The following is a 26723-nucleotide window of genomic DNA, read 5'->3' as shown; positions in this document are numbered from 1 at the left end:
CCTTCTGGGGTGTTGCTCTGTTGCAACCAGGGCCATTCTAGCGCCTGAGGCAGAGGCCATGGAGCCATCCTCAGCACCCGGGCCAACTTTGCTCCAATGGAGCCTTGGCTGCGTGCGGGAGGGGAAGAGAGAGACAGAGAGGAAGGAGAGGGGGAAGAGTGGAGAAGCAGATGGGCGCTTCTCCTGTGTGCCCTGGCCAGGAATCGAATCCGGGACTCCTGCACGCCAGGCCGACGCTCTACCACTGAGCCAACCGGCCAGGGCCAATAGATGGTTCTTAGAGTTTGATCACATTTACATCCAACTGCTTGCACAGCTGAATGTACAGGTTCCAGTTTGGCCTCTTCCCCCCTTTTTAGGCCCTATTTCCGTTGTCTTGTGACTATGTGTTTACATGCAAAGATTAATTTTTTATGAGTTAATTGCATACAGTCAGAGTTCAGTGGTTTTGTATAATTCAAGCCAACCCACACCTGCTACAAAGCCAAGTTACTAAATGACCAGAGTCACACTCCAGGTCTTCCTAAGGTGACAGAAGTCATTGTGATCTATATAAGTGGTCCCCAAACCCCAGGCCGCGGACCGGTATCGGTCCATGGGCCATTTGGTACCAGTCCGCAGAGAAAGAATAAATAACTTACATTATTCCCGTTTTATTTATATTTAAGTCTGAATGATGTTTTATTTTTTAAAAATGACCAGATTCCCTCTGTTACATCCATCTAAGACTCACTCTTGGTGCTTGTCTCGGTCACGTGATACATTTATCCATCCCACCCTAAAGGCCAGTCCATGAAAATATTTTCTGACATTAAACCAGTCCATGGCCCAAAAAAGGTTGGGGACCACTGCTCTATATACTGAACTGCTGCCTCCAGGTTTCCTGTATTCCCATCGCAGTTTTTGCTTAGTATTCACAGAAGAGTGATCATGATTCAGACCTTGACTTGCCATAATCTTTATCAAAGGAGGCGGAACGGATGCCCCAGCTCCTCCTCGAGTACAGTGGTACATGCTGCTCTGGCAGCTTGCTGGCCTGCAGGACTTGAGAGTACCCTGCTAACACCTCTCACAAATGTATCAAGCATTTGCTTAAATGCATAATGGAGCCATTTGAGATATATGCTCAACATGGAGGAGTTATTCGTGTTTAGTCCCAAACCTCATAATGCTAGTTATACTTCGTTTTGTCATTTTATACTTTAAATATTAAGGAATCAGAGAAATGTAAAATGAAAGACATATTTTTGCGCAACCCAAGTTCTATGCTTTGGTTTGTCAATTAAGATGAGAGCAGACGGCCATGTTAAAGATTGAGCTGAAGGAAGAATTTAAAAATCTAGAAAGGCCCTGGCCGGTTGGCTCAGCGGTAGAGCGTTGGCCTGGCGTGCGGGGGACCCGGGTTCAATTCCCGGCCAGGGCACATAGGAGAAGCGCCCATTTGCTTCTCCACCCCCCTCCCTCCTTCCTCTCTGTCTCTCTCTTCCCCTCCCGCAGCCAAGGCTCCATTGGAGCAAAGATGGCCCGGGCCCTGGGGATGGCTCCTTGGCCTCTGCCCCAGGCGCTAGAGTGGCTCTGGTCGCGGCAGAGCGACCCCCCGGAGGGGCAGAGCATCGCCCCCTGGTGGGCAGAGAGTCGCCCCTGGTGGGCGTGCTGGGTGGATCCCGCTCGGGCACATGCGGGAGTCTGTCTGGCTGTCTCTCCCCGTTTCCAGCTTCAGAAAAATACAAAAAAAAAAAAAAAAATCTAGAAGGAGCATGAGTCAGTAAGTTTATGGAGGGTATAGAGAGCCACAGTTGGTTTGGTGAATTACTTGACTCCTTGTTAAAATAGAGCAAGAATGTGAAGACACTTAGATACATACAAAGGAATCTGAGTACAGAATCCTGAGGTACTAAGGGTAAGCTTCAACATATGAATTGGGGGGGGGGGACACAATTCAGCCTATAACATTGCCACAAATAAATTATTTTCCACTACATTGGAAAAAGAACCATTTTAAGAATAATAATAAATAGAAAGTATGGTTGAAGAATTTTATGGTGTCTTCTGAGCACTGAAGTTTTGTGACTTTGCAGAACTTTACATATAGTGAGTTTATTTACTGTGCATAGAAAATATTTAAGGGGTAAAGTTTAAATATTTATAAATTTAAATATAATTTTTAAATATGATCTCTGTTAATAGTCTTTAAATATTTTTAAACACATTGTTGAAAAATACCTGTTTATGTCATTCATTGAGCAAGGAGATAGGGAACATTTACATGTATACCATAGGTGTGTGTGTGTGTGTGTGTGTAATCAAATAAAATATTTACTAACCCAGCACCTGTTCAGGTAAAGCACTAGGCCAAAGGTTGGGTACAAACCTAGAAAAGTCCCTGTTCTCAGAGGGTATTTGATCTCCTGGGAAAATACACTGGAAGTGTCACCAGTTGTGCCAATTTAATTGCTAGTTAAATTCTCAGTGTAAACAATGAGGGCTGTGGCTTCACAAATGCTTCTGAAGTTCAGAGTTAAGATTTTGAACTTGTAGTGCTTCTCTACCATAATATTGGGAGAAAGCGGAGTGGTATAATCCGAAAAAGGGACCCAGAGGTAGCTGACTGTAGCGTTCGGGACCAGTGGGAGGAGAGGGATTCAGGAGGAAGCGCTGTGGTTGGAACTTGGAAGCCAGGGCCTGTATGTGATGGTGGCACCGCCATTACAAAGGCCATGAACAGGATAGCTGGGATCTTAAAACATGGCCGTCGGGTACCACCAGGTATTCATGAGTGATCCTTACCCTGTGACGTTCCTTTACCAAAGGGAAGATGTCTCAATTCCTTCCTTCTCCCCCACACTTAAAGAATATTGTGCTTCCTATAAAACAGTGATAGTGGCAAATAAGACTGAAATGTAACCTGAGATAATTCATTGATTAATCTGTATCTTTATTCTTTTAGGCCTCTTTTCCGTGGAAGTTCAGATGTGGATCAACTAGGGAAAATCCTGGAGTAAGTAATGACTATAATTTTACATCTGTGTCCGTAGCATTGAAACATTAACAGTGACATTCCTCTGACGCTCATATAATAGTTTATCTCTTGTCTTCCCTACCCCAAGCTGCTGCTGCAGACAGTGTTACTGTTTGTGTGGTGAGTGGGGACATGGTAGGCGTGCTGTTGGGTGCGGAGCCTGTCGTGCCGTGCGGCCTGACCGCTGTACTCTGGAATCTTGTATGTTGCTTGTGTGGACCTTGCTCCGCTCCTTTTCCTCTGCTTGGCTGAGCTCCTGATTGTTACTTCAGATGTGTTGTCTGCCTGGAGTCATTTCAGATGCATCCACCATCAGAGATGGCGCGCTTGTTGGCCTGGTGCCCATCCTTGCCCACTGGGCTTCCTGTCCCCATTGAGTATTCTTTGGTCACCCCAGTTGGTTTTGCATTGTTTTCCTGGATGAAGAATAGTATGCTATGCAATCCATTTTTCTTTAGAGCACTGAGAACCCTGGGTTCTAATCCTATGTCCGTGGCGACATAACTATGCAGTCTTTAACATACCCTAAAAAGAGCTTACACAGTGCCTGATACATAGTAAATGCTTTACATATGTTAGCTGTTATTATAATTCATTATTAGTTGTTTAACTATTTTGTTCCTCAACTTCTTTACCTGAGAAATGAGACTTGGGGCTAAAATTCTCTTTAAGTTCCGTTCTGGTGCTCAAGTTCTTTGATTCCAGTTGTCTGTTAACATAGCTCCATGATGACTCGCAGAGTTGCGTTCATGTCTGCATGTGGCCATGGGAGGGTGTGTGTGCTTTCATGTGTCTAGAATGTAAAAGGGGGCTCTTCTTCCCACAAAGCATGCAGTACGGCATCCTTTTTGAGACCTGTGCTTTTGCCCAGTCCCATCAGGAGTGGGGTGGAATAGGAAGAAGGTGGGAGTCGTAGAACCAAAAATAGCGCTGATCATTGGTCTGTGACACTTTATAGGAATCCCAGTGATTTTTTGATATTTGCAATCTGTAAAACTGGGGAGAAATACCCCTAAAGAAAGTAATTCTAATTTAACCCTGACTACTCAAGCATGACTGCTTAAAACAGTTGGAGTACAACTGGAACCTGACCTTGTTCTTTTCCGTGGCTGGAAGCTGCTTCAGTAGCCATCTGTTAGTGCAGTGCCACTGCCGAGTGAGAGCGTGGTAGCTTTAAGGTTTGAAAGCATTTGCTAGTTTTATTATCTGGGGGCTGCTTGGGTCCAGGGCAACTGCACAACTGCTGCTTCTCTCGTTGACCACTCTGTAAGATGGATGGATTCAGGACAAAACTTGCTTCTGGATGTCAGGTTCTTTGTCATTCAGTGATGAGCTCCCATCTACTCTTCCCCATCACTGCTGAATACATTCTGTGTGTGTGTGATCTTGAGAAGGGAACTGGGAAAGTCAGACATACCCCAGTGAGCCTCTGTTAAAAGGGAAGCTTGCCAGGCTTTGAAGTCCTTCCCCCGCGTTCCCTTACTGACACCACCAAGGGATGTGGTCCACCTCCAGCACTGGCGTCTGCAGTCTGGTCCACATTGTTGGTGCCCCTGAGTGCATGAAGCAGTGAGGTAGACCAGGATGAACCTTTGACAAGCATGTTTGACTAGCTTCCAAGGGAAAGCCGGTCCACTTCTGGCAAAGTCCTCGCCAGCAGAAAGCCGCCATAAAGTTCTGCATGTTTTGTGCCTTTAGATTTTACTTCTTGGTTTCTGGCATTGCTTCACCGAAATTATGTTCTATTTCCTCTGAATGCTTTTATTACTTTGGTGTAGAGAAAGGGACAATGCTGCACCCTAGTGTCACTCCTAAAGTACTTGAAAAAATGGTTTCTGTCCCCACCATCACTGCCATTTATAGGTTTTATGCTCTGTCATTCTTTCCAGTACAAATGTCAACTTTTAAAGCTTATATTCAGCTGTCCAAATACTGAAATTTGATGCAAGCACTTCTCAACGGATCTATCAGAATTTCACCACACTCACAAATGGGCCGTAAAAGTTCATATAGCATTAAACTGAATTTTTTTTTTAAGAAAGTTATATTCACATTCTCTTAAGGGGAAAAGAAATGTTTGTGTTTAGGAAGATTTATACTTTTCAAAGAAGAGCAATTACTTTGAAAATGAAACTGAATGCTTTTAGCCTGTGGCATTTTAGAGCATTTTTAGGAGCAGAGTCATGGTTAAATAGAAACAAAATATTGGATTTGGAATAAGGAGAACTGGGCTCACTCCAGGCTCTGTGGCTGATGTGTGACTTCAGCAGTTGATTTCATTCCTCTAATTCAGTTTCCTCGTCTATAAAACAGAAATAATAATACTTGACTTACTTGTTATAGGAAGTTAATGGGGATCCAGAGGAGGTGATAGATTTACAAACATTTTAAAAAGTTATTTATATAAGCAGTAATATAACATAATATAACATGATATAAACATGTATCTAATTATATACCACACATACATATAGAGATACTGTTTTCCAGAGGGCTTTTGGCATTTAGTTGCCAGATTTAACTCAATATAAGTTTATTAAAAGCTGCAAATAAAAAGATTTTAAATTATTACTAAGTGTTATAACCAATTTCTAGGTAACTCATGATGATATACAAGTATGTTGATATAAAAAATGACTAAAAAACTAAAAATGAATAAAAGGAAAAATTTCATGTTCTCTAATAAGCATTCTTTTCTGCCTCTGCCAGTGTCATTCTACCCAAAGACATACACATTTATTTCCTTTGTTAATTCATAGTGAGATTTCTTCTTCTTCTTCTTAGTCTTAGTCTCAGTCTTGCTCTTAAATAAATTTGTAGCCTGACCAGCCAGTGGCACAGTGGATAGAGCATCGACCTGGGATGCTGAGGATCCAAGTTTGAAGTCCCGAGGTTACCAGCTTGAGTGTGGGACCATAGACCTGACCCCATGGTCACTGGCTTGAGCCCAAAGGTCACTGGCTCAGCAGGAGCCCCTAATCAAGGCATGTGTGAGAAAGCTAAAGTGCCGCAAGTACGAGTTGATGATTTTCATCTCTCTCCCTTCCTGTCTGACACATTCTCTCTCTCTCTCTCAGAAAAAAATGTATAGTGCTCTAGTTGATACTTCCATTCATTTGTCCCAGTAAATGCGTCACTGAGTCTCTGTTCGTCTGCCTCAATAGCAGGGCTCTCCCAGCATGTCCTACCAAGGTGGGATTGTCTTTGCCCAGACACCCCAAGATGGATGCAGTCTGAGATGGGTGTCTGCTCTTCCCAGGTGAGGTCCAGAACCTGGGCTCTTTTCAGTAAGGGAAGCAGAACAAGCCCTACAGAGATCCTGTGACATTTACCACCACATCTTCAGGAGAACATCCATCCTGGGCCTTAGTCCCAGCGAGGGCAGCCCAGCTGAACCCAGTGCAGGCAGGCCAGCAGCATTTCTGTCATTTTAAGTTGTTTGGTCGATATTTCAGTAGTCATAGATTCTGTTCTCTAAACTCTAATTTTTTAGTTCAGCGTTAGTCTATGTAAGCTGTAAGTTCTTGCATCCCTTGATTTTCTTTGTTCAAACCTCCATACCACCTATGCATAACCTATAAATAATACCTACTTAATGTGTATTATGTTGTGTAAGGCCACATACCTGTTAATATTTCTAAGGAACCTTAGTTATACATTAATAGAACTCAAGCAGTTCATATTTTAGGGTGGTAGTGATGCATTACCTACACATTTTAGATTAATAACATTATTTTCCTTTTATGATAATAATAAAGAGTAATATATGGATATTGACAAGTACTATGCCAGGCACTGTGCTATCCACTTTATATAAATTCATGCTAATCCCCGTAACAACCATAAATTGTTATATATAGTTGCATAGAAGTTAAGTAATTTGTCCTTATCTTCCCAGAAGTGGCAGGTGCAGAATTTGAACCCAGGTCTGCCTATTTCCAAAGCCTGTGCTGTTTTTTTATTATTTGATGCTCTGTCCACATTTCTGATCCCAGAATGATTTTCAGAGAAAACATAAATGATATTGTTTTTATTTATATGCTTACATTGGAATATTTGAAAATCATTATACAGTGTATCCATAAAGTCATGGTGCACTTTTGACCAGTCACAAGAAAGCAACAAAAGATGATAGAAATGTGAAATCTGCACCAAATAAAAGGAAAACCCTCCCAGTTTCTGTAGGATGATGTGGCAGCATGTGCGCATGCGCAGATGATGACGTAACACCGTGTATACGGAGCAGCCCACGGCCATGCCAGTGGAGATGGGGACGATACAGAGGAAAGTTCAGTGTGTTCTGTGGCTCGCTAAATTCGAATCCACCAAAGTGCATCGTGCATGTCAGTGCGTTTATAACGAAGCGCCACCACATAGGAATAACATTACTCGGTGGGATAAGCAGTTGAAGGAAACCAGCAGTTTGGTGGAGAAATCCCGTTCTGGTAGGCCATCAGTCAGTGACGAGTCTGTAGAGGCTATACGGGATAGCTACCTAAGGAGCCCTAAAAAATCTGTTTATGAGCCCATATCGAACTGCACTGAATAGGTATGAAACTGGGAGAGTTTTCCTTTTATTTGGTGCAGATTTCACATTTCTATCATGTTTTGTTATTTTCCTGTGACCAGTCAAAAGTGCACCATGACTTTATGGACACACTATACTTTCAAAGAAGAGCATAATAAAGACATATAAATTAATTTTGATATTAAATTATAAAATAATGTTTGCAAAACACAATTCTAATATACCTTTAGCCTCTTTTTTTCTTTTCCCGATTCTAATGTATATAATTACTGTTTGAGGAATTATTCTTACATTTATAAATTATATTTAATGGCCTGACCAGGCAGTGGCGCAGTGGATAGAGCATCGGACTGGGATGCAGGAGACCTAGGTTCGAGACCCCAAGGTTGCCAGCTTGAGCGCGGGCTCATCTGGTTTGGGCAAAAAGCCCACCAGCTTGAATCCAAGCTGGCTCCAGCAAGGGGTTGCTCGGTCTGCTGAAGGCCATGGTCAAGGCACATATGAGAGAGCAATCAGTGAACAACTAAGGTGTTGCATGCACAATGAAAAACTGATAATTGATGCTTCTCATCTCTTTCCATTCCTGTCTGTCTGTCCCTGTCTATCCCTCTCTCTGACTCACCCTCTGTCTCTGTAAAATGAAAAAATAATTTAAAAAAAAAAATTTTTTTTAATTATATTTAATGGGTTGACATTGATCAATAAGAATATATAGGTTTCCAAATTTATGTGTTAGGAAATCATGTTACATGAGCCTCATAAAGCATGTCAATATGAAAATGTTTGATCAGAACACAAAAAGCACTCTTAGGCATAAAGGAAAATATTATATGCCCAAGTAGGTCTACTTTGAATATATAGGTCCTACTTTGTCAGTATGTCAGGGTCCATTGGTAATACAACATTTTCCATTTCTTTATTGCTTCTTACATTTACCATCTGCTTCCAGAGCAATCTCTTATCTCTTCCTCTGGAATTTTATAATTCTGTGAGATTACCCTGTACTCCATGAGTACCGAATACAACCGGACAGAGAGAAATGAGGGTCCTGCCAGTCATTCATGTGAGGGGCCCCGGGGCTCTGTGTTCCTCGTGCCTTCCCCTTAGACTTGAGCTTTCTCTAGACTTTGGTGGGAAAACAGCTTCTGCATAGGAAGTAATGCTGGTACTCACACATGGTTCTGTTGCAGTGTGATTGGACTCCCAGGAGAAGAGGACTGGCCTAGAGATGTTGCCCTTCCCAGGCAGGCTTTTCACTCCAAATCTCCTCAGCCTATTGAGAACTTTGTAGCAGATATTGATGAACAAGGCAAAGACCTACTTCTGGTAAGTTCACTTGCTGCACAGTTGATCTGCACTGTGCTGCTGAGAGACTGGCCCTGTCCACTCTGGGCAGCGGGGACGTCACACACAAGGCAAGGCCACCACCTTTCTGCAGCTCTCATTTCCACACCTGCAGCCGCTGGTGGCTTTGATTCTGGAATGTCTTCAGTTCCTGTCAAAAGAGAGTCTGAGCCTGACCAGACGGTGGCGCAGTGGATAGAGCGTCGGACTGGGATGCAGAGGACCCAGGTTCGAGACCCCGAGGTCGCCAGCTTGAGCGCCGGCTCATCTGGTTTGAGCAAAAAGCCCACCAGCTTGAACTCAGGGTCCCTGGCTCCAGCAAAGGGTTACTTGGTCTGCTGAAGGCCCACAGTCAAGGCACATATGAGAAAGCAATCAATGAACAACTAAGGTGTTGCAACGCGCAATGAAAAACTAATGATTGATGCTTCTCATCTCTCTCCGTTCCTGTCTGTCCCTGTCTATCCCCCTGTCTCTGTTTAAAAAAAAAAAGAGTCTGATACACACACTTTCAATTCTTCAACTTTGAATGTTCATTTGGATGTAGCTTTTGAAGCCTCTCCATTCATCTAGACTTGTGTGCCTAATAAGTATTGGATGTGTCATGCACATATAAAATACCTCACTGAAATTAAGGACTTCAGTGTCCTGTTTGAGACTCAAATCGTAATACTTGGCCTTTTACAGAATTTCCTGTACTCAGTGGTGAGAGCGATAGGTGAGTAGGGGTGCAGCTGCTGGGCTACTCTTCGTGTTTGGAATACAATGAGTGATGAGTGTATCCTCCACCGCTGAATTAACTACCTTGACTATCTGGCCAAGAAAGTGCTCGTAGACCGGGAGGAGCACATGCTCCCATTCTGTCAGTGTATTCTGAATTTCAGACACGGACCCAAGAGTCTAGAGGTCTTAGTAGGAGTGTTATGCTTCAGCTATATGTGGACACAGACAGTGGTTGCCATGGTTGCACAGCCATGGATGTTCCCAGGAAACCTAACTCCATCTTCACCTGATGGCGGCTCATTTTCTGATGTGTAGGCAACAGTTCCCTCCACTGCCGAGTTATGGACAAGGACAGCTATATTTCCCTCCCCACTGTTATTTCTGAGACACTCACTAAGGCCCACATTTTTTGAAATAAATTAATTAGAAGGGAGACTATTCACCTAGACAAAGGCTCACAATATATACCAACTTGCTGACTCACCTACTATTTAGGAAACATTTTCCTTGGTTTCAAACAGCAGACATGGATTTGCGTTACCTTAAGGAGAGGGGCTAGCTGGAATGTCTCACACAGCCTGGATGTGGAAAGCCGTTCAGTGCTGCTGCTCCATCCTGGTCTGTGCCTCACCTGCTCTCAGCAACTCTGCTTTGCTCTGCCTTGCGAGCCTTTTCTTCGCCTCACTGCTTCTCAGTTGTCCTGTCTACTCCCCTGGACGTTCACTGGTCCCCAGGCTCTGAACTTCAGCGAGTGCGTGCATTTTCTCAGCTCTAACCCACACTGCTAGCATTTGCCCTTCTGAATTTCCTACATCATATGCCTAGAAGGAAGAATCTGGCCGACACACCTTACCTTTCGCCAGGCTGTTGGTCCAGTGTGCTGTGCTAGGAAGGGGTGTGGGGACCGTGTGGTATAAAGCATGGCCACTCCAGGCTCTCCTTCTCAGCAGGAGCTTTGAATGATAAGATATTCCTGCTGAGAAGAGGGTTCTGGACAGACAGTCACAGGGATGAACATTAGTAAGGACATATTTAACTCCATCAGCTACCAGATTATCCATAGTGACCCCAAATATCTCCTAGGCCCAACATCAGTAGGCATCCCCAAGAACTTAAAATGTAAAGAATACAGACAATGTCACATCCGCATTTAGGGTGCTCCACTAGCCGTGGTGGCTTTCAAAGCCAGACGATACACCAGTGCTAGACTGGAAGAGAAGCAGGAGAAAACAAGATAAGGGAACAAAGGAACGTAGCAGAGAGAGAAGGAAGGAACACGTTGAGGCGTGAGAAGCAGAACCGGTGATGTCAGGGCGAGGAGAAACTGGAGTGTAAAGCACAACATGCGCAGGCATTCAGAGAAAGGGCAGCCCAAATCTCCAAGCCCAGAACCCTCAGGGGCTGCTGGAGGGACACAGCTAGAACTGGAAAGCTGACGATAGGCCATTTGGTACGGGACAGGCCCCTGAGCCCCCAGTACTTGTTGCCTCCATTGAAAAGCATTTACTTAAGGAAAAAAAATCAAAAGTGTTTTAGAAAGTTTGTATTATGTAAGAAACAATGAACATTTGAAAATTTAGCATGTTAAGAGTTATTCTTTATTTTTATCTGAAAAAAAGGTTGACTCTATATATAGAGTCTCAGTTCATATATGTATGAGTGTGTGTGTGTGTGTATATACATCGACATTTATAAATGCCCTTACATCATACAGTCGTGGGCAAAAACAGGTTTGTAGTTGTGATGGCATTCATTTGAGTTAATAAAGCTATTGTAATAATCATAACCTGCATGTCTTTTTCCATACAAACAACTATAAACCTACTTTTACCCACCCCTGTACATAAGACAGTTGAGGAGAAGAGAGTTACTTTTAATAGCTATACCTACACATCTTTCTAAGTGCTGCCCATTGGTCATGGGCAACTTGAGAGGCTGAGCTCACTCCAGACACGACGCTCTTGCTGAAAAGTTTGGGAGTCTTGGCTATCTAACCACTTTCAGAGCCCGGGGTACATTTTTTTTTTATCCTTGTATTTAGTCTGTTTGGCTTTATAAAAATAACCAAGAAACACCTCACTAGCATATAACAGTAGGTGGGGGTTTTTCTGTTTATGGGTCTGCAGACAGCAGAGACAGCTCTCCACCAGCCTTCAGGTCAAGTGCAGGTCTTTTCCATGAGCCTTATGCTAGGCCGGGCCTGGAGGCCTCAGCTCCCTGGAGCGTGTTTTCCTCGTGGTCCAAGGAGGATACTCCCAAACGAGCAAGCAAAAACCAAGGGTGCCCCTGAAGGCCGAGGCTTGGAGGCGCCACCCTGCTTCCTTGATCCACACTCCACTGACCAAAGCAAGTTACCTGGGCAAGGTCAACTTTAGTAGAGGAAAGAGTACTCCCATGATGGCGGGAAGGAAGGGAAGAAAGTTTCCCTGTAGTTCAACAGAGCTCCATAAACGCAGAAACCCAAAGTAAATGGAAGTGGTCTACATAGCCATGATAATGTTAAATCCTTAGACTACACAGCAGATTCAAGTTCACAGACATGTCAGATACCCAGCTCACTCAGGGAACCCTGCATCACGAGGATGGACAAGCTGGTGCAGCTTCTCTCCTACTTGTGAGCTCCTGGGGCACAACGCTTGCCCACCCGGGCGTCATGCCCGGAGGTGTTGGTGGAAGGAGGGGGCGGGGATTGGGTTGGAATTGGAGCTGAGATTAGGGAAACTTTCTTTTTTTTTAAGAGGTGTGAGAATTGGATTTTAATGATAAAGTTAAGATTTATCATTATTTACAAATAATATAATTACACACACTTGACAAACTCAAGAAAATCACCTGAAAAAGAATGACAAGCAACACTAAGGTAATTATGAACAAAGTAAATATTAAAAAATCATTGGCATTCCTATTAGGAAAGCTATAAGATTGCCAGTGTTGAGCTAACCTTTTTTTGACTTACGGAAATGACGATTTCATTTGGGTCAGCCTAACAAAAACAAATAACAACCACTGAAAAAAAATAATGTGTTAAAGGGGCCATATATGACAGTCACAGAAATGACAAACTGCCGCAGGATAAAATTAATATCCACAATCTATACAAATAAAACTTTCAAAAATTCTACGGACACAAAACAAAACTTTAATGGAAAAACACATTCTTTTCTTAGGAGGCTTCAATATCAATAAAGTTGTCTACCTCTTCCCAATTAATCTATAAATTTAACAATGTCGATGAAAGCACTAAAAGAATTTTTTTAGAAGTAGAAAAACTGATTTTAAAGTTCTTATTGGAAAACAAAGAAACAAATAAAAACCCTTCAAAGTAATAAACAAGAACCTTACTTTTAAAATAAAGGAGAACAGTGAGGGAAAGCCAGTCCAATAAGATAGAATAACACTGTAAAACTGTATACACCAGGGGTCTCAAACTCAACTCAGCATGTGGGCCTCAGAGCAAGATCACAGCCCTTCGGCGGGCCGCACTAGGTCTACAAAAGGCAACTGTTACGCAACACTTTTCAGTGTCACAAAACGACCAGAAACTGTAGTTCGCATCACAACTGCTGTTAACTAAGCTAATATCTAGCTAGGATGCTAGAGAAATGAAAAATACAAGTAGGCCCCTAGGCTTACTTAATTTTATCCAAAATATTTTGAACTTCGTGGATTAGTCTGCAGGCCGCACAAAATTGTTTGGCGGGCCGCGAGTTTGAGACCCCTAGTATACACCATATGTGTAGTGGTGGCTCAGTGGGTCAAGCATCAGCCTGGAATGCTGAGGCCACTGGTTTGAAACCCCTGTCTTGCCTGGTTAAAGAACATGTGAGAAGCAAGTACTGTGAGTTGAAGGTTCCCACTCCTCCTCCCCTTTCTTTTTTTTTTTTTATTGATTTTAATTTATTGTGTTTACATAGATTCTAGTGTTGCCCCAAGTGCATCCCGCCTTCCCCGTATTCCCCTCAACATCCCTCTTGCCCCCCCATAGCGTCCTCCCCCCTTCCCTTCAGATTTATCCCATCCTATCATCCCCTTTCCCTCTGTTCTCTTTTCCTCTGGTCCCTTTGATCTCTCCTCTGTCTCTATTCTGTTCCTCAGTTCACATTGTTCATTGGATTCCTCAGATGAATGAGGTCATATAATATTTTTCTTTTTCTGCCTAGTTTATTTCACTTAACATAACAGTCTCCAGGTTCATCCATGTTATTGCAAAAGGTAAGATTTTCTTATTTTTTGTGGCCACATAGTATTCCATTGTATATGTGTACCACAGCTTTTTAATCCACTCGTCCACTGATGGACACTTGGGCTGTTTTAGGGAAACTTTCTAATTGGTTATGGACCGGCAGTTTGGGAATGGAGACTGCTGTCTCATGGTTTCACCTTCTCCTTTCACCCTCTACCTGCACTTGAGTTGACAGCCTGTGATAGAGTTTAGTGATTTTAATTTAATCTAATGGATTCCTTATAGGGTGCTGCTAGCCAGTATGGCACCTTAGTGTTGTTTTGTTTTATTTTGGATTTTAGGAATTTGTCAGAAACTGCTGTTTTGGTTTGCAGAATAGTTCGGTCATTACCCTTTACACCTGAACAACGCCCGCCATTCCCTGCTCATTGACAAACTTTGGCGAAGAGTTAAAAGTTAGGGTGAAGTCCCTGAATATAGATAGCACTGTTTGCTAGCATTAGAAAAATCACTACCTAAATAAAGTTAAACATACTACAGTAATAATAATAATAATAATAATATATTTTAAAGGACCTGGATGGGTTGCAGAGAAATCCTGGGTAGTAAAAGTCTACAGGCAAACCAAAAGGTGTCGCCTTTTCATGAGGGGCAGTTTATACATTAAGGACACATATATTCCTGACCAGGTGGTGGCTCAGTGGATAGAGCATTGGACTGGGACACAGAGGACCCAGGTTCGAAACCCCAAAGTCACCAGCTTGAGCACGGGCTCATCCGGCTTTAGCACGGGTTTACCAGCTTGAGCGTGGAGTCACTGGCTTGAGCATAGGATCATAGACATGACCCCACAGTCACTGGCTCAGGTGGAGCCCCCCAGTCAGGGCACATATGAGAAAGCAATCAATGGAAACAAAGGTGCCACAATGAAGAACTGATCATTCTCATCTCTCTCCCGTCCTGTCTGTCCCTCTCTCATGTCTTGGTTTCTGTCAAAAAAAAATAAAATAAAGGATACATATAAGAGGAGTACTGATGGCCCTGGCCAGTTGGCTCAGTAGATAGAGCATCAGCCCAGAGTATGGATAATCCTAGGTTTGATTCCCGATAAGGGCACACAAGAGAAACGACCATCTGCTTCTTACCGACTCCCTCTCCCCCTTCTCTCCCTCTTCCCCTCCTCTCCCTCTTCCCCTCCTGTAGCCAGTGGCTCAATTGGTTTGAGCACCCCTTGGTCCAAGCATCAGCTTCAGGTGCTAAGGATAGCTTGGTTGATTCAAGGATCAGCCCAGAAAGGGGTTGCTGGGTGGATGCCATTTGGGGTGCATGCGGCAGTCTGTCTCACTATCTCCCCTCCTGTCACTAAAAAAAAAAAAAAAAAAAAAAAAAAAAAAAGATAAGAAAAATGGCCTGACCTGTGGTGGCGCAGTGGATAAAGCGTGGACCTGGAATGCCTAGGTGGCCGGTTCGAGACCTTGGGCTTGCCTGGTCAAGGCACATATGGGAGTTGATGCTTCCTGCTCCTCCCTCCTTCTCTCTCTCAGTCTCTTCTCTCTAGAAAATGAATAAATAAAAAAATCTTTAAAAAAATAAAATAAAATAAAATAAAAAGATGAGTACTGTCTACACAGTTTATTTAGTGTCCCTTGAAATGGATATCAGTATTAACCAGCGTAATTTATGGCAGTGAAGATGTGTAACTATGAGCACATTGAGCTTTTTTTTTTAACATTTTTATTTACTGATTTGAGAGAGAGAAAGGGAAAGAAGAGAGAGGGAAACATTGATTTATTTTTCCACTTAGTTATGCACTCACTGGTTGATTCTTGTATGTGCCCTGACCAGAGATCAATCCCTCAACCTTGGTGTATCAGGACAACACTAACCAACTGAGTGAGCTACCTGGCCAGGGCCATATGAGCACATTGTTAAAATGTCAATTATTTTTTCTTTATCACAGAAGTGCTTGACATTTAATCCAGCCAAAAGAATATCTGCCTACGGTGCCCTGTCTCACCCATACTTCCACGACCTGGAGAGGTGCAAGGAGAACCTGGATTCCCACCTGCCGCCCAGCCAGAACAGCTCGGAGATGAATACGGCCTGAGCTCCCAGCCGCTGCCTGGAGCTGGCCCCTGGAGAGCCCCGTGGGCAGGGGCGGTCTCCCTGAGGAAGCCCTGCAGAGCTGCTTGGAGATCCCTGCCCGGAGACCTTCCGGCTGCCTCTTCTGCATAGGCTCTGCTTCTCCAAGGAAACCGGCTAGTTTACCGTTTGAAATCAATGCAAAAGCAATTGCAGCTTTATGTTCATTCGTCTGTCTGTCTGTTTCAAAAAAAAAAAACCCTGGAAAAATTCCAGAAGAGAAGCTGCTAGGCAATTGTGCTGCCATTTCACTTTTCTGACCTTGAATGCTGCCAGTGTAGTGAGCAACCGGGCACAGCCGAGTTATGCTGTAATCTCTCTGCAGCTGCCCAAACCTGATTTGGTACTTTGTAATGAGCATGGGTGCGTGAGTGAGTGTGTGTGTGATTCTTGATCTCTTAAAGTGTTACTTTCTGTCAACAACAACAACTGACTTTTGGAGATTCCAAGTGACCCATAAAGAGCAAGCGCCTGTTGCCCGAAGGTGATTCACCAGAATGAGCTTCTCAAATTAGAAAGTTGAGCCTGGGTCCTTAGAATTTCTTTTCTGGCCAAAAGTAGTAAATGTGTTAGTAGTAAAAACTATCTAGATGAAGTTTTATAAACACAGCAAAGAGGAAAAGAAATTCTAGTATCTTTTAAGAGACCTATTTTTTAAAGCACCCATCCTATTTACTCTTCAGAAAGCTGAATTGACTCATTCTAAATCAATGTTAACCTGTATCATATGCTTTATTGTATCTTCTGAAAAAAAAAATCTCTTTCTTACTTGCTATAGATTTAGGGAGTTTACCTCAAATAGGTAAAATTGTCCAAAAAGTAGAAAAAGCCTTAATTTCTTGGTTTGGAATGGATTTCCTTTTTGTTTTTGTTGTTGTTGTTTTGTTTTTAATTTTAGGAAATTGTCAGAAACTGTTTCCTGGTTTGGTTCGGAGAGTAGGTCTCTGACTAGAGACAAAACTGCCATTCGATTTCTCCCCACCTATTTACACTGTACTTTTTCTACAATGCACTGCCTTATTTGCAAAATATCCAATTTATCTATCCTACAGTGCCTCTAATATACATTACTGCCATTCCATAACTAATAACAGATTGCTTAAGATGTTTGCATGCACTTTCTTTCTTTTAATGAACCTTTTGTGGATAGAGTCAGATTATGGCTTGTGTCTCCAATTCCACAATCCTAACAGGGTTCCCTGTGTTCTCGCTCCAATTCAGTCTTCCTACCTGGCATTTACTGTTGCTACCTAGGCAGTGAGTAGAAGACTGGTTCTTCTCTATCTCCCGCACATAGATTGCTTTAAGCTGTTACCTAGTGTTTTGTGTTTTTATTGACTACATTGGCAGTGTAGTATCTGAGGGAATATCTTTACCTATTTTTAGAAGTAAATATTTACTCTGTAAACAGTCTTTTCCCTCCCCAGACTGTGCTCGTTTCCAGGGCCCTGTGCACATGCCCGCCCTCCGCAGAGCCAGCCTGACCTGGGCATTGTGAACAGCTTTACTCTCCCTCTTGCCATTTCTTTTGTAGTGCTTTATATTTCATACCGTCTCTGCCTTACCTGTGCTTAGAGCTCATGGGCTCTAATAACCGGGATACACAGAGATTAGGTATGTTTAGGGAATTTTAGCTACCTTTGCCTTCTGGCTCATGTTTTGACTTTATGAAAGAGTTAAGCTTATGTTTAAGGTTAGAATTTTCAAAGAGTGGACATTGCTTCACTCAGTAGAAAAAGTTCCTAGTGATATTTATGCATAGTCAAGCCTTCCTAAAGTATTCACAGCTTAGTATTGTGTATGACTATCTTGAACCAGAGAAAAATTAGGGGAGTTTTCTTCTTAAGAACTTTTTGAATCAGGAACCATTTGTTTTCAATACATATATTGTTTAACATTGTTCTGATTCAGTAACTTGAAGAGCAGGATATTTCTCTTTTTTTCTTTTACTTTTCTCTTCTCCCAGAAGTTGGACTAATTACACTAATACAGTTAGCGTAGAGAGCTAAGTGTTGCAGACAAGAAAGAGGACATTTTGGAAAGGAACCTCAGAGGGTGATTTGATCATGAACAGAGTAGGGAAAATTTTCTAAAGCAAGCTACAGACGAGACGATGGGCCTTAAGAATGTTTGTCACTTTCTCCATTGTGACGTTATGTTCTGTCATCACTGGAAATGCTTGAGATATAATGAGCCCCGAGCACTTCGCAAGGTGTTCTTGCCATCTCCCCCTGGAAACATGAGTCCTGCCTGTCCATAGATTGGGGGCAAAATACAAAAACACTTTAGCTGGGACCTAGAAAGTGAATTTTAACACTCACCGCACTGATTCGTCATGAGCTTTTCGGTAGTATCCATGCTGAGAGGGAATATAACTTGAGTTTTTGCTTTTGCAAAAAGTTTCATAAGCTTGCTCAAGAAAACGCAGCTGATCTAAACTGGAATTGCTTTAGCATTCTTTAGAATTTTGAACAAGAGCTCAACTTTTATTTCTGGCACATGCTTTGGTTTCATTTCTCATTAGTGTTTATAAAAACTTAAAGCACCAACATTTTGGTATTAGATAATACTTGACACATTATCCTTCGAGAGGCAGAATGAGAGGTCATTTCAGCCTCTCTGAACTTAAGAGTCTGTCGCCAGGTCTTCCATGGTTGTGGTTGTGACGCCTGAGTGATTGTCTCTCGTTTTATGTCACCTACTTCAGGCTCACCGCTTGTGAAATCCGGATCCCACACAAGCACACTTGCCGCGAGGGCTCTTTGAAGCATAGAGGAGAATGCAAACTTACTGAATACAGCTTATTCTTCTGTGACGTATGTTTTCACACACCTTTGCCAAAGGCTAGGCAGTGATTAGCTAAAAAGGTCAGGCTGCCTCAGAATTATACTGAAGCAAATTGCAGCAGTAAAAATATGGCAACAGATTTGAAATCACATTTGAATATCTTTCTAGAATTGGTCCATAAATGGGCATGACCCTTTCTATCTGATATTTTGTCCTGGTGGTGCAGACATTGTGGAACTATTGTGCAGGGTGGAACTCGGGAAACCTACATTTAAAAAGAGTAAAGGAGAGCCCTAGCTGGATGACTCAGTGGATAAAGCATTATCCAGCTCGCCTAGGTCGCAGGTTCAATCCTGACCAGGGCACATAGGAGAAGCAATAAGTGAGTGCACAACTAAGTGGAATGGCGAGTTGATGCTTCTCTCTCTCTCTCTCTCTCTTTCTGTCTCTCAAATCAGTGGGGAAAGAATTAGAAAGAGTAAAGGAGAAACCTGCCCACTTAGGCACCATAGCTATTGCATGGCAAAGGGTAATAAAAACCTAACCTTCTAACCTTATATATACAACTTCGAGGAGCTTGTGAGAATCCGGTGCATTGGGCTCCCACTTCATCTTCATCTCTACTTTGAAGTGGTTGTGAACTCAAGGAGCAGAGAACCTGTTTTGGAAGAAAGCTCCTGCCCATTTCACCCCCTGTATTCTCATGATTTTCTCTCAGGAAACACACAGTGAATGGCAGACATTTCATTTAGCCCTGGGTGACTTACTAAAAGTAGTTCAAAATATTCACCTAAAAATAGAATCTCAGCCTTTCAGTTTTAAGTAAAAATGAAAATTTCAGGATGTTAATGTCTTAAAGAAAATGTGCACCTTTTAACAGAAAAATTTATAGTTTGTAGGATGTGGTTCATAATGATGAGAAAAAACTTAAATTATATCAAATACTTTGAATCTTTTTTTTTAATGTTTATTGGTTTGAGAGAGAGAAGAAGGGAAAGAGACAGGAACACTGATTCGTCCTGACATGTGCCCTGACTGGGAATTGAACCAGCAACCTCTGCGCTTCGGGCTGATGCTCTACCAACCGAGTTATCCAGCCAGGGCCAAACATTTTAAATCTTAAATTATGTATTTAAATCAAGCTTTTAACTAATTATAGCTGCTTAAAAGTTGTGACTGTGAAAGTCAGTAACGGCAATTCTCATTCCATTATGGAAATTAAATCATGAAAGCTTCATAATATCATAAACATATTATCACCAAGAATTGCTTCTTTTCTTTTAAGTGACAACTTGACTATTTTTATGATAAGCACATGAGAATGGCTCACATTTTCCAAAAGCAGGCTTTTTTGCATACTTGGATCCAAGAAAGAATAATGTTAAAAGTTAATATGTCCCTATAATTACTTAATTCTGTAAGTATAGAGACCATAGAATATTTACTTTGGAAAGAAAATATTGAAATATAAATTCTTAGATATTGATAGAAATCAAAAGAATGCATGTTTTTTATTATGACACAAAAATAATGTATTTTATAAAAATAAAGATGTTATCTGACTTCTAAATCTTTAAAAATCATAAAACAGCAGGCAATGAATACAGGAAATTCTAGAGAAAATGACGGTATTCAGAGAGGACTATTTCCAAGCTAAATCTATTTTGAGGGATATATATTTTACTAACAAATATATTGTATTGAAATCATCTGGCAACTGTAAACTTGGTGTGTTCAAAACAAATTTTATGGAGAAGCCATTCCAAAAAGTTGAGCCGAGGAAACTAAACTATCTGTATTCCTTTCTCGTTTCATAGAAAGAAGCAGCCACATAAAGCCACATTTGTATGCAAGCCTAAGAACGTCCGTTTAAAAAAAAAAAGGAAATTTTTCAAAGGCTTGTGTTCCCTATGCCACCAGGATTTTAAAAAATTTGTGAAATCCAAATAATTTATCATGTGTGTGTGCATTCAGAGCAATCAGATATATGATTAGGAAGATAACCTGACCTGTGGTGGCGCAGTGGATAAAATGTCCTCCTGGAACGCTGAGGTCACCGGTTTGAAACCCTGGGCTTGCCTGGTCTAGGTACATATGGGAGTTAATGCTTCTTCCTGCTTCCCCCCTTCTCCTCTCTTCTCTCTCTCTACCTCTCTCTCTCTCTCCTGTCTAAAATGAATAAATAAAATCTTAAGTGGAAAAAAGACAATAGCTACATATTCCTTCTCCACACTGGAAAAGCTTCTTAAAGCTACCAAAAACTGGCGTGCTATGTAAGTCCTCAGAGAATCAATAATGGTGTTTTCCTCAAAAGCATGAAAAAAATAGCATTTTAATTTCTTATCAATGCAATTTTTAGCCTCCTTTTTTCACATACCTATATCTCAAGCATTTCTAACAGGTATTTTCTCAAAAAATAAACCAAAAATATTCTTTTGGCCTCTTCTATCTTCTGACCTTTGTAAACAACAACAAAAGAAGAAAGGTTCTGGTTTTTATCTTTTTCCTCAGTTAGTTGTTTGGGGATTTTTCTTTCAGTGAAGTGCAAGTGGGCTTTTCAAAATGAGTTCTGTTTCTCAGCAGTCCCAGAGAGTTCATTTAGATAAATGAATGGACTTCTATCCATATACTTGTTTCCTTTATATTGGTGCTCTGACCTTCAAGAAGAAAACAAGATCCACCTGAAAATAAATACAGGATTTTTTCAAGCATCTATTTAAAGTCTATTACAGCAATTAGAAGTTAATATGGTAGGAAAAAGAGGTTTAAAAGTCTGTTTTAAAATTCACACTGTCTTAAGAGATAAGCTTTCTTGTTTTATTCCAGTATATTCCACAAGGTGGCTCTGTCAACGTGGGGGGTGGGAATCAGAGCAAGGCTAAAGGTATACCTGAAGACTTCTAAGTTTATTGTTCCACACGTAGTTAACGCTTGGCTAGCACTTGTGTTTCAGGGTGGCTAATAGTCTTCATACTGTTCTGTAACTTAGATATTTTAGTTGTTAGCTAGGTTCTGAATGATTGTCTACAATTAAATTGTTCTCAAAGATGGATAATAGTCTCATTTTGATGATTTGACGTAGTTAACGCTTGGCTAGCACTTGTGTTTCAGGGTGCCTAATAGTCTTCATACTGTTCTGTAACTTAGGTATTTTAGTTGTTAGCTAGGTTCTGAAGGATTGTCTACAGTTAAATTGTTCTCAAAGATGGATAATAGTCTCATTTCGATGATTTAAATGCATAAAGTCTAGGCCATGATTTATTTAAGAAATATTATTTTGAGGTACCTGATTACCTCACTTTCTCTAGGTGCAGAAGTTTCAAAGATGGAAAGGCCAATTACTAAAAAGACAACGCTCAGTTTTGTGAGGAGTGCGAAACTCCAGTGCTCCAGCCCAGTGCTCCAGGCCCGCCGGCTGCTGTCACACTCCCCACGGTCCCTGCCATGGTGGCCTTCAGACATTGAATTTTTAATCCTCATTTAAAAATCAGATGAACAAAATAAGGAACATATCAGTTATTAAAATAGCAAAACTGTTTTTTTAAAGAATTGACTATGCTGAAATATAACCCTGAAAAAAACCTGGTAATTTTTACAATTGTATAATCACAGGTGTAAATTCACAAGAAATTATAATTTTTTAAATTTTTGTCTAAACATGAGAGCATAATAATTTAGGGCTATATGTACATGTCTTTAATTCCTCCATTTGTGAAGTTCTTGGCAACTTTAGTATAGATATAACTATCCATATACTCATGTTATAATTCCCAAGTCTTCTCCGAGACCCATTAATCCCCAGATTTTAGTTAGTGTTAGCACTTTGCTCAGTAGTGTCACCGAAATTTAGGAAGAAAGAAATTCCAGTATTTTTCAGCGTGTCCTTAGTACAACATAACAGAAGGCAGCTTAGTCCTAATGAGGGACAGAAACTCAATAGTGCCTTAACTTTCCTAAAGAGCCAGCAAGTCTCAGTGATTGCTGCTGAGTCACAAAATACCGCACACACTAAGGGCTGCCAAAACCTTTTGAGATATTGTCATTCTCATCCCTCTCCTTAAAAATGTCCCACCAAAGTCAGTGACAAGTGAAAGCTGTGTCTATTTGCTTGTATTCAAAACTTCCCTCCTGCTGGGAAAACTTCCAAACCTCCAGGTGCTCCGCGCTGCCACCCCTCCCCTTGGCAGTAGGGGGCAGGGCAGGGCTGGCTGGGACCTGCCCACCGCTCACCTGGTAGTGCTGAAATGTGCGACCCGGCAGGAAACTGCCCGAGGTCCATGTTCCCTGCTGCTGTCTCAGAGGCATCTGTTCCGCAATCTTCGGACGTAAATTGTCCCTAGATGCAAACGGGTGTTCTCTGTGCGTCAATGAGTACAACCCAATTCTCCAAAATTTCAGGTAATAAAGAGATGCCGCTCTGTATGAAGCCGCCTATCAGGTATCTCTCAAGGTCTAAGCTCGTTTTGTTTGTTTGTTTGTTTGTTTGTTTGTTTGATTTTAAAGGAAGATGTATAATCACAGGAAAGATTTTTTTATTTTTTTATTTTCTATTCATTCTACGTATATGATGGCAAAAGATGTGCCTGGAAAAGTTTTGTTGTGAAAATGTGTTTATTTTCTGCATCATCCTCCGTTGGCAAAAGCTCCTAACTCTTTTATTCTTAATTTTTTTTTCTTTCTTTTTCTTTGTCAAGTAATGAAAGGTATGTAAGCAAATTATCTAGTGTACTAAGGGATTTTCCTGTTTAGAGGAACTTTTGTGTGAATTGATTTGTTAAGCAAATAACAAATGTAGGTTTTCTTAAAGGGGGCACATAACTGTACATATAACTACCAAGAACTATGACTGTAGCACTAATCAGCAAGCATAGAGCAACACAGTTATTTAATTTCTAACTCTGTCATTTCTAGCCAAATTCCGTTCATGCATTTAGGTTACAGTCCTGAAGATACCCTTTATACCCTCACTTGAAAGTTTCTAATTTTGTTTTATGACATGCAGTAATATCTATTAGCTAGCAATAGCTCTATGCTCATCAGCAACTCTGAATTTGACCTTGAAATCCTAAATAATGAAAACATATTCCAATAATAATACATTTCTGGATAAACCCCCCTCCCCCCTAGTGCACTATATATTTTCTCATTTTGGTCCTGTGTTTGCAACAATGTATATGTGACTATTATAGTTCTTTACTTAGTTTGCATTCATTTATTTTGCTATAACAAGTAATAAATACATTAGTTAGTACATGGAATGAATAGCATCAATTACCCTTAGGATCAGCACTTAAGGGGGGGAATATCTACTTCAAGTTTTCTACATTTGCATAAATTATTTCTATTATATTCATTTATATTATTTATTTCTGTATTACACTAGTCCTGTGAAAATGTAACTGAAACCAAACCGCATTAGGATATGCATTTAACACACATTATCACGGTCTTGACGGAGCTAAGAAAGTAAAAATTAGACTAAGCCCCCAAATAAGCTTCATGCCTCTTAACATAATGGTAGAATTTAAGTCTATAGATAGTTTTTGTGTCTAAGTGTTTTAGTTATCATTATATAAAGGAGTTAAAGCAAAGGACTTTGTAGTTGTTCTTTTATCAAATATATAATGTAGTGTGAACATATAGCAAAACTACAAGTAGAAAAGCATCCGATACTGCCTTAATTTAGGAGCTCTGCCAGCTGATTATCGGAGCAGATGCCAAGCAGAGACAGTAGATGCCTGGGCAGTGCCTCTTGTCTGGCCTTGAGAAGCTTCCCCGTGTGACCTAGAGCCCTGGTGGTGTGTGCAGTAGTGGGAACAGGTAATACTATTGAAAGGAGAGCAGTGTGAGAGTTTTCTGTAGTAGCAGAACTGTCAGCTTGTGCCTTGAAGCTTCCAGAACGTGTTAGATAGAGAGGTCCAAGTTTCCATGCTTGACACAACTTGGTTTGTACAGAAGCAATCTAGTCTGCTAATAAAAATGAGGACTGCGTGTACAGTAATCAACAATGGGATTTTAACCAACCGTTCCCAACAGCCTCAGAGCTTGTTGCATTGCTGGCATTTTAGGTTTTGATCTGAAGGTAAAATGGCAAGTGTTTGGTCTAGAAGAGCAGTGTGTGTTAAGAAAAGCACAATATCGGTTCCTGTTAGAGGGCAGGTTAGAACTAGAGGGTCTTACAGAGGGTTATCACTTCTGAGATGTGTAAAGTGTATTCGTGTTTCTGCATTCCCATAGGGCCCAGTTAAAACTTCCTTTCAGGTTTCAGCAAGGATGTCATACCCAGTGAGCTTTTCTTTTTTGACTTATGATAGAAAATGTGCTGGAAGTAGAAAAATATCTTAATTTGGACACTTGATGTGTTGATTGCTGTGTTTGAAGTCACAGTTACAGAGATGTAGGGATTGTGCACTTGCATATCGGTTACTGATCTAGACTGTGCACCAGCCCAGCAGAAGTCGCCCATCCCCTGCACCCCCTCCTCCCGCCCTCTGAAGTGCTCCCTGCCCCCATCCTGGCTAGTCCCTCTGGTGCTCTACACCCTCCTCTGCTGCTCTTTGGTGTCAGGGACAATGAGAGATACTTTCGGCATCACGGGTGTGCTCAGGCTTGGCCACCGTCATGAAGAGAAGGTTTCTGGTGCTGGGCACACAGTGTGCTCACAACAGCAGTCAGGTGCCCCTTGGCATCTTTGTATATACCTTGATTTTTTTAAACAAGTTATTCTACAGAGCATTCAGTTTGGGCAGTGATAGAAAGAGAAAACTAACCCAGAATACAAACCACATTTTAGGCTGCTGTTTTCTATCCATTTACAGGCTATACTTTTACTGTATTTCTTCATACTTGAAACTCATTCTGCTATTTTAATATCAGGGTACAGACTTACAAGGGTGCATGTTCCTTAAAGGTGCAAAACCTCTCTCATTCCGTTCGCTCATATTGCTACAGAGTGCTGTTTGGGTGCTTTGGGTTCCACAGGTTTAAGAAGCAGTGTGGAAATTTACTGCCCGGAACACAGTCTTACAAATATGTTGGCAGATGGTTTGTTGCTAGATATGGCTCTGCTCTTTTCTCTGTACACAAGATTGAGAATTAGCACACTGGCCTGACAGGTTCGCCAGGGGATCTTTCCCACGGGGTACAGAAACCCTGCGCTCTCCAAGTCCTAGTGCGGCTGCAGTGCTAAACAGGGAGTCTTCCCACGTACCCCGATCATTTAGTCCTGAAAGAAAAATGTCCTGGGGTGTAGACAGGAGCAGAATGGGAAGGACTGTCTTGCTCTAGTGACCATTCCTCCATTCCATACAGAAAACCCTCCTGAGCCCCACCCCAACAAAGGACATTAAGTTTATCTGTAAAATTATCTTATTCAGAGCACCCTGAGCTGAATGATGTTGCTTCCTTCCCTATTGGTAGATGAAAACACAGGCCAGTTAATCTAGACTTCCCCCCCCCCCCCCCCCCCCGAAGAAGAAAATTAAAAAGTAGGTATTTGTGTAGTGTAAAACATTTCAATCAGTGACCTCCAAAACTTACATTAAATACCCCTTCACTAGCAGTCTGTTTTTAAAAGGAGCTCAAGTAAAGGATTTTTATGACCCCAAGTTCCTGAGGTCAGAGGTAGCCATTCTAGCATGTGCTTGTACTTGGAGGGCGAGAACTGCCAATAGTCTTCACTGCAGTGACAAAGGTAACATGTCAGAAAATTCAGAGGGTTACAGAGCAATAATCCTTTGGAAACTGGATGTCTTACTGGGTGCTAGAATGCAAATTTAGGTATTTATTGTCAAATAATGGAAAATTTATTGTTTTGTTAAGAATTGGTGCTTAATTCTTAACTGTCCAGGTCATTGTTTTCACATGCACAAGTTAAACCGAAACAAAAAGAAAATGTTTTGTATATTTGTCATGCTTTTTGTATTCTTACAGTAAGAATATTGGTAGCAAATAAAAATAATAAAAACAGCAATTTAAACTGCTTTCTTGGAGATGAA

At 41.4% G+C, this 26723-nt stretch overlaps 1 protein-coding gene across 4 annotated transcripts in view; it reads left to right on the top strand.

The window, feature by feature from the left end:
• Positions 1 to 26723, top strand: part of CDK6 (cyclin dependent kinase 6) — a 249413-nt gene extending 222690 nt beyond the window's left edge. For all 4 annotated transcript variants that reach the window (XM_066354385.1, XM_066354387.1, XM_066354386.1 and 1 more), the window contains exons 6-8: positions 2948 to 2998; positions 8738 to 8873; positions 15758 to 26723. In XM_066354385.1, coding sequence (XP_066210482.1) covers positions 2948 to 2998; positions 8738 to 8873; positions 15758 to 15904 — 334 coding nt within the window. In that variant the 3' untranslated portion in view covers positions 15905 to 26723. The remainder of the gene's footprint in view (positions 1 to 2947; positions 2999 to 8737; positions 8874 to 15757) is intronic.

This window comes from Saccopteryx leptura, chromosome 12 (assembly GCF_036850995.1).
Source record: "Saccopteryx leptura isolate mSacLep1 chromosome 12, mSacLep1_pri_phased_curated, whole genome shotgun sequence".
Taxonomy (NCBI): Eukaryota; Metazoa; Chordata; class Mammalia; order Chiroptera; family Emballonuridae; genus Saccopteryx; species Saccopteryx leptura.
This window is presented reverse-complemented; position numbering and strand designations above follow the sequence as displayed.